Source organism: Triticum dicoccoides, chromosome 5A (genome assembly GCF_002162155.2).
Source record: "Triticum dicoccoides isolate Atlit2015 ecotype Zavitan chromosome 5A, WEW_v2.0, whole genome shotgun sequence".
Lineage (NCBI taxonomy): Eukaryota > Viridiplantae > Streptophyta > Magnoliopsida > Poales > Poaceae > Triticum > Triticum dicoccoides.
The window spans coordinates 565,604,926-565,613,614 of NC_041388.1; the positions used below are offsets into that span (position 1 = coordinate 565,604,926).

At 37.6% G+C, this 8,689-nt stretch overlaps 1 protein-coding gene across 5 annotated transcripts in view; it reads left to right on the plus strand.

The window, feature by feature from the left end:
* The window catches only part of LOC119302858 (protein ACCUMULATION AND REPLICATION OF CHLOROPLASTS 3-like), an 8,946-nt gene extending 1,799 nt beyond the window's left edge, over positions 1-7,147 (plus strand). The window contains exons 4-17 of one of the 5 annotated variants that reach the window (XM_037579896.1): positions 279-413; positions 547-595; positions 1,304-1,416; positions 1,506-1,577; positions 1,664-1,774; positions 2,411-2,592; positions 3,538-3,798; positions 3,894-3,985; positions 4,068-4,444; positions 5,371-5,475; positions 5,558-5,695; positions 6,226-6,392; positions 6,512-6,634; positions 6,710-7,147. In XM_037579896.1, coding sequence (XP_037435793.1) covers positions 279-413; positions 547-595; positions 1,304-1,416; positions 1,506-1,577; positions 1,664-1,774; positions 2,411-2,592; positions 3,538-3,798; positions 3,894-3,985; positions 4,068-4,444; positions 5,371-5,475; positions 5,558-5,695; positions 6,226-6,392; positions 6,512-6,569 — 1,860 coding nt within the window. In that variant the 3' untranslated portion in view covers positions 6,570-6,634; positions 6,710-7,147. Of the gene's footprint in view, positions 1-278; positions 414-546; positions 596-1,303; positions 1,417-1,505; positions 1,578-1,663; positions 1,775-2,410; positions 2,593-3,537; positions 3,799-3,893; positions 3,986-4,067; positions 4,445-4,640; positions 5,477-5,557; positions 5,696-6,225; positions 6,393-6,511; positions 6,635-6,709 lie in introns of those variants that run through there. The other 4 variants (XM_037579897.1, XM_037579898.1, XM_037579899.1 and 1 more) reach the window with 4 other exon arrangements.
* The last annotated feature ends 1,542 nt before the right edge of the window (positions 7,148-8,689 follow it).

The following is an 8,689-nucleotide window of genomic DNA, read 5'->3' on the forward strand; positions in this document are numbered from 1 at the left end:
CACACACACACACACCACACACACGTTTCTTACTAGTGTTTGTGAAGCACTTCTAACAAATAATGGGATGAAATGACATTCTTGTGGGAAATGTGATCGAGCATTTTAGAACAAGAAGGTAAAATTGGTCTTTTTGGTGCTGATATAGGTGCCTTTGGATCACAGCAGATGATATGTTAACATGAACTTCCGAACACTATATCTTTCTACTGATTTTCAGATTTTGTCGGCTAAGATAGATTAAGGTTTTTTTATCTTAAAGTGAATGCATTCTGCAGGTTGCAAGTGCCGGACAGGAGGCTGATCAAATTGCTGCGCTGGAGCTTCTAAGTGCTACCAAATCCGCCGATAATCTGGCTGCATCAATATTTTTGAAGCCCTTTTGTTTTGAGGGACAAAGACGGCAATTGGAGGTGGCATACTTGTGCAGTGATATCTTCATTTTTTTGAAATGTGCATTGCTCCCTACAGCCTGCTTAAATAAATCAAAATTATTATGTTGTCTTTTTGAGTTATCATTAACTGTTGTACTTTTCGGTTCTGCAGGCATCTGATTTGATTGTTAAATTTCAAGCATGCTCGAATTTTCACATTGGTAATCCATTTTCTGGCCTACCTGTTACAGCATGCTTTAACGCTTTTGCACTAGAGCTGAAGTAAATTGACAATACTCAAATATTTATGGAAACAAAAAACAATACTCAAAGAGGGCTTTCACTTTTTTCTTTCTATTTGGATTTTATCTTTGCTTTGTTATGGATCTTGATATAGTGCTCATCCCACCTTTTGCTTGTAGATAGAACGAGAGTAAAAGTAGGTTGACACATTTGAGCTTGTTATGTGTTTTTATTGAAGTTTTTGTACATGCTCATGACCCAGAAAAGGCGAGCCATACAGATGTCCCTTATTTGCAAAAACTAAAAAGGAGCCGAGGGAGCATGAGCTTCTGGTTCACTTTGTAGGGATTGCAGAAGGGATGATATAGTAGCACTATGTAATAAGTATGTTGACTTTTTCTTGTGGTACTAGAGGTAGCAAAGTAGTAAGGATCAGTCATGTATTTTTACTGATCTACATTGAAATTCTATTATGTAGTTATAAACTTGTAATAGTTTGTAGTGCAATTTAGTATCATATCAACTACACTTCAACATCTGTCATTAATCACATCCCAAAACAAATGATATGTAGTTAAAAGGGATTGAATCTATCTGGCTGCACTTTATAATATATTTTTGTATTTTCGATAAATAAGAAAAGTGTGCACGATCTTGACGAATTACTATGTATTTTTCCACCCCAGTTATTGAAGCTGATTCACTGCTTGAGACGGAAGTGGAAACTCTTGCTGAAGCTTTGGAGAGTGCCAATAATGCTGTCCTCTCAACTATTAGTATGATATCCATCATGATGTCGGTGAGTCTTAAGTTCTTTTCTGTTTTCTTTGTATCAAAAATATTATTTTACTATTCTAATTGACTAATCTCGTACCCTTGACATATCAGGGATTTAATCAAATGTTCTGGAGCTCCCTTGATGCACAAATTAAGGAAGTTGATCCTGAGGAAGTAGGCAAAGTAATCTACTGAATTCTCTTACTACTCAGTGGTATGACCAGCATGTGAGTTTGTTTCTTGATTCTTACAGTGTACAATTCTAACAGCTACTCAAAAGCTATGGGGAAGCTAGGGTTGGATTTGGTGCTGGTTATAATGTCCAATCAGCTATTAAACAGGCTGTTCTTCACTGTCCATTTCTTCGTGGTGGCATAAAGGTGCACACAATTCTCTATTTACACTATGAACTGTTAAATCTGCACCCACTCGTACCAAGAGTAAATGTTGCTATCACTTGATCAGAAAGTAACTGTCTATTGTGTGTGTCTACACCCGTGAAAATTCTATAACCAAGTATTCAACCCCTGGCATTGTATGTTAGTATGCGATTCACGCAAGCCTGCACTAATGCTCCCAAATTCTGGATATGGTAGTAGATAACTAATCAGTTAATAAAGAAAAAAGAAAAGAAATCTCCAATACTATTTTCTCTCTTATAATACTGGTTATGTTGGTGTGTATGATGATGGAAATATATATGATGAACAAACAACTCATGTAGTCAGGTCCTTGTTCACATTTGCAATCTTACTTTGCACTAGCCAGTTCATCTCAAGCACGTGGGAACCTGTTGTTTGAGGCTTTGAGCTCTCCACATTAGAATTATTAGGGCAATGCATTATTTGATTTTTGTATGCTTCTTATAACTATGATGAATTTCTATTGTAGGAAAACACTGTTCCTGCTCATAACTTATCTCTTTCTGTACACTGTTCCTGCTCATAACTTATCTCTTTCTGTAACAATGTTCTGTTTTCTTGGCACTGATCTGGGTATACAATATTTTGATGTAGGACTTGAACAATGTTGTTTTTCTGTCGCTTACAACTTCTCGGGTATTGGCCGAGAGTGATATGATCTCCATTCTACACATCTTTCGTCGAGTTACTGGGTTCAATAAGGACATTATATTTTCTAGAAATTCTGAACCTGATCTAGAGCCAAAACTCATAGTAGTTTCTCTTCTAACAATTCGGTAAGCTCTTGCACCACATATTTTACCTGATTGAGAAAATTCATACTTACGCCGACTCTTAATGTCACATTCATTTAACTTGCCCAGTCACATAGTCCCGCTACTTATGCATGTACTGAATCATGCTTTGTTAGTCTAACAGTATTCAGTTAATCTTTCAAGTTACATGTATTTCACTACAATCAACCAACACTTTTACGCTATGTCTCAACTATCCGATGAAAACACAATCAACCTACACTTTTACGCCATGTCTCAACTATCCGATGAAAACAGAATAGCAGTCTGAACCTGTGAGCTTGGAGTGAAAAAAGGACATTTAATATTCATTAATCATCTATTACTTTCTAGCAGACATGATTGCCTCTTCAATTTCTTATACTTTCTATATCAGATTTTTTTTGTTGGCGGGGAATATCAAACTTAGTATCCCTTTTAACTTTAATGTCATACTTCTAGTATGAAGTTGCCCGGTCCATGTCACTATGTGTTAGATAAATAGGTGATATATAGTAGATGCTTCAAACTGATTCATGGTTTTTGTTCCAGAACTTCTTCATGGTTTGAATCGCTATTTTTGTACATCTTTTAATTAAATAATGAAGACTATTTGTATTCAGAAGCTTACCGCCCCAAGTACAAATATTGTATAGTATCTGGTGTTTTTTCCAGCTTTGGTGATTAAACGGATTTCTTGCTATATTATCTTGGGGAAGGATATTCAGAAACAGGGGTGCCAGTTTTCATTGTTTCTTCTAATGGCGATAGCATTCAGACAACAATTGCAATTCGTGTAGTATCTTTTTCATAAGGCGTACTTGTTTTCAAACTGAGACGTACAAAAATTGCGTATTATGGTCTGGATTGCAGTTCTTTATTCAATGTTTATGCAGATAAGTAGCAGCATATAAATGAATGATAGATGTGCTCATTGTTCGTTTCCAGAAATGCCCGTGATGAAAATGTTGCCTCAGTAAAGGATGGATTTCTTTTGAGCATGGCTTTGCATTTTCCTTTTATATCATCTCTTATGGGAGGAGATACTCAGGAGCTTAGACAAGCTCGGTTAAATCACTCATTCAGCAAATTGCCTGACAGTGGTTTGAGCTTAGCGGATCAAGGATTGCCAGAACATTTCAGTGTTTCTAATGATGCTACTGTTTCTAATTTATATTCTGACAAAATAGAAAATATCAAATCGGAGAGGTAATGTACATACCCATCTTTTTATTTCCCAGTGAATATTATCCCTTCTTTAGTTTAACTTTCAGTCACTTGATGTTCATTGCAATCTTTCTTAGGGAATCTGATAACAATAATGGGAGAATACATCCAGAGTTTAAAGAAGCTAATTTAGAGTCTGATGGAGAAACTAGTATAGATGTTGGCAGAGGTAAAATTGATTGCACTAGGTTCGCTATTTGCTTCTTTGCCTTTTTTGGTGGAGCATCCTAACTTTATTCTTCATTGACAAGAGGATCCAAGTTCACAACAGGAGCGTAATTTCTGGAGCAATGTCCCTGCCTTTGGTATTGCACAATTGTGGGCTAAAGAGCGGACCACAACAGGTAGAGGCAATAAAAGGAATGAGCTTGATTATATCACTCTGCCTGTTGGTGTAAAATCTCTTGAGGTTCAGTATGATCATTCTCCAAATACACAGCCTGAAACCCGTAATGCTACCGATAGCACACCTCTATCTACTGGGCATGCTGTCTCTGGCGCCTCACTTTCTGGTGTTGGTTTGGAGAAAGTGATGGAGATATGTAGTTCTGCAGCGGCATTTCTAAAGGGCAGAATGGATAAATCTCGAAAACGTGGCTCTGCTGCCAGCCGAGCTGCATCGATGCTCGTTAGTCCCTCCCTCCCTGTCTTCTGTATATTTAGACTTATCTTGGATTTCCTGGTATAGTTTTGTTCTTAAGATTTAAGACTGCATTCTTCATCTGCAAATAGTTGGTGTATCGTAATCAAGTTAAGTTTTGTTCATCACATTTGAGGATGAGAACGGCTGTCATGTTTTAGTATGATCTTTTTACTGTGTGTAGGTTCATCAAATCACATGCCTGGTGTCGCCAGCCCAAACTGGGTGCACTCAAAACCACCCTCTTAATTCCCTCTCCAGCTATTCATCATCATCATCATCATCATCATCATCATCATCATGTGTTGCAGTTGTTCCCTCGTATTTTTGCCAAATCAGACGCCTCATTTTGCCTACCCAAATTGGATAATTGTGCATCAAAACCATCCTTCTAGTTTCCTCTTGAGCTACTCCTCATGTGTTGCAGTCGTTCCCTTGCATTTTTGCTATTGTTCCTATGGTCTGCCGACTCATCAGTTTATCTCTCTTTGTGGTACTGAAATAGGTTTTCCATTTAGTTGTGCACTGTGGAGTGTGGTGGGCAGCGGTGTTTATGCTGCAAGCACAACTTGGTTATTATTTGGTTCACAAGATACTGAACAAACTAATGTTCTTCTTTTGCTGCAATGTTTCGGTGATGAAATGTTGGTTTTTGAAACCCAAGCAAGTACACTAAGCTCCGTTTTAACTTGTCTTCGGAACTGTTGTTCATTTCCAGGGAAAAACTTTTCATTCTCAGTCATATCGGGACACAGCTGCTTGTCATTGCTAGAACTGTGCATAGTCTAAGACTTTGGTAGATAATGTTCAATAGCCTTAAAAAGTTAACATCTGTAGACTCTTGCTCCCGTAATAAATTTATTGGCATGCCTGGGTTGCTGTATGACAACTGTAATCTCTTATATATCTTGTAGGATGCAGAAAGAGAAGCCGAAAAAACATGGAGCCCAATAGTTGAAATACAGTTTGGAGAAGGGACTTACAGAGGGAGATGCCAAGAAGGTGTCCCTGAAGGAAAGGTGAAGCTCATTAAAGCACTTGATCTCTTCTAGTTGGCTGGCCTAAAGTATTACCAATCCTGTTTTTTTAACTTCTCTACAGGGACGCTTAACCTACAGTGATGGTAGCATCTATGATGGACTCTGGAGGTATGGCAAGAGATACGGTTTGGGAACGCTTTATTACAGCAACGGTGATGTATTTCATGGAACATGGAGGGACGATCTTATTCATGGAAAGGTAGGGTGCATCAGCATAGTTGATCAAATATTGCCATGTGACCTGTGACAGTTGGAACGTTTTACATAGATTTGCCACCGAACAATTTATACTCGCTTTATATTTCATTTGCATAGCTTATATGTGCATCTTTTCCCCTTCTATTCTTATGCACCGAAATCCTGTTTCAAGGCTTCATAAAAAGACTCCGAGTCTTGATTTTGATTGCTTACTGTAACTGAACATGTGCTCAGTTGTATACTTGGTAAAATCCGATAGCAACATCTTGTATAGTACTCCCTTTGTTTCTAAATATAAGTCTTTTTAGAGATTCCAATATGCACTACATACGGATGTATATAGACATACTTTAGAGTGTAGATTCACTCATTTTGCTCCGTATGTAGTCCATATTGGAATCTCTAAAAAGACTTATATTTAGGAATGGAGGGAGTATTAAATATTGACCACATATTTGCATGTTGGTTCAAATATTGCAACCCTCTTTCAAGTTTGTATGTGAAGTTCTGAGATTTCCTTCTTCTCTTTAGGGTTGGTACTATTTTCACAGTGGCGACCGTTGGTTTGCGAATTTTTGGAAGGGGAAGGCTAACGGCGAGGGAAGATTTTATGCCAAGGATGGGAGTATACTCTTTGGCCATTTTCAAAATGGATGGCGTCATGGAGAGTGCTTGTTGATAGATGGGAACGGATCGAGGTGGTTCTTGTCTATTTCTCGTTTAAATGTGCTCTGAAATGGGTAGATCTGCACAAAAAAGAATTATATATTATTTTAATCTGACAAAAATTTGACTTTAATATGGATTATGACTACAGGTGGCTTGAAGTTTGGGACGATGGTGTACTTACTGGACGAACTAAATTGGAAGAATAGGATTCTGATTTCTCTGGACGTCATTGGCAATGCCGGCCATGCTTCAAACGCTGCAAGACACCGTGGTTTGAGCTTCTATTACACCTCATCCCTTCTGTGTCTAACATGTTGTTAATTTAGTCTTGCCCATCTACCGACAGGTCCCCCGCTGGAAGCTTTGTTGAATGATGAAGTGATTGCACTAATTTTTCAAAGCTTGTGCGCTGCTTTGATTGCCGGTTACCCCCTGGAGGTATGGGAGAGGGTTTCCTTCATACTTATGTTGTTCAAATTGGGGAAGAGCATCACAAATTCACAGGCACAAGTGCACCAAACAAGAAGTAGGCCTGCAGATTCATTTTCATTGATAGCCGCCGTGTGTTGCTTCTCTGATTAGCTAGGCTCTGTGCATAGACGAAGAAGCCATTGTCTCCCACATTTGTTTCCAACTAGATCATTGAAAGCGCGCGTTGCTGCGCCCGTCTATTTTGGCACTACAATGTTAGTGATAGAATGAATTATATTAGAGGTTTTACTCTAGCAAAATTAATACATGAATTATGATATAACATGTGACTTTAATTAGTAATTTTTTTGTAGGAATATGTTAGTGGAGTCCAACCAGGCAGTGACTCGGCAATTTTGCGTGTGATACAAAATTTAAACATTATTAGGCCCCATACCATATATGTAGAAAGATATTATTATCATCATCATCAATCAATCATTAAGGTAGTATAACTGATTCTCAAACAAGAAAATAGGTGATATTTTCCCCATAAATCACATCTTGCCCAAAAAAATTGTGCTCTATTAGTACGTCGACACCCGAGCACCCGTACGTTGCTATGCACGTCTAGTTTTCCGGTAGCATACAACGAATTTATTTAAATATATACAATGAAATGTGTAGCGAATGTCTCCTGTAAGATAAATCACCAAAGCCTGGCCATAGGTGTGTTCTTATATGCTAGAAGTTTTAGCGAAAACACATAGAACTCTGAAGGCGACACACGATCAGCCTCGAACGACCTCTCTAAGCACTAAAATCATAAGCACATAGGTCACCTTGTGCAATCTTGGTGTCTCTTGTTGATTGTACTTGGTTGGTTGTTTGACCTTCTGATCATAAGGCACACATTTTTCTTTATTTTACTGCAGTTTATCAATTGGTGGTTGTGTAAACTGATAAATTCATCAATTAGTAGTTTCGGTCCTCCTACATCAGACAAATATATTGAGCGACAAAACAGTACATATACCAATTGAAAAACCATTGCTTCCAAAGGTTTAAGAAGAGTATTTCTTCAGATATTAAGCTTGAATTCATTTGCAAAAAAAAGAGCTTGAATTATAATCCTCCATGATTATTGAGGCTAAAGTTCAATACTATGATAGGTTCTTTGTGCAAATATATATTACATGTGTATAAAGGTAAGCTTTGCATTACCCAAATGGTCCAAGTATGCCAGAGAAATTGCTCAATGCAGCACACTAAGAAATATTTTAGTTGACCATTTAATTTGACCACACTATCACAAGTATGCCATAGAGTTAATGTATATTTCAGAAAATAGTTACACACAGGCATGCTTACTAAGAAATAACTTATCATATCATGCACTGACATATATCAGCAGCTCTGAAAAACTTGCAGAAGCAAAAATAGAATGCAATAGACTAAAACTTGCTGTGGAAGTACAAGGAGACCAGTTCATATCTAAAGTCATCACCTGCATGTAGCCGTATTAGCATCACAACGTTGGTGAGGGTAATCTTCTAAAATAATGTGGGTAATAACCTAAAAGGTATTTGTATTGTTTAAGGATTGGGCGATGTCAAGAATATACCATGATTTGAAATTAGCACAAGCTTTTGAAATTTGGTAAATCAAGTCAAAGATAAGTAATTTGCATCTACCTCCAGATCAACTCCTGTGAAAGGTTGCCTCAGAGTACTTCAGCTCCCCCGCTGCAATCGCATAATATTTCTCATGAAGACCAACTTATAAACTCATACTTCAAATACATAAAAATTGGACTGGCATGCACAAACTACTTTTAAATTAAGCCTAATGCCATTAATAATTGTAACCTCTATATTAGTATACAAGACGAGTAGTAAGATAGATAGCAATAGCA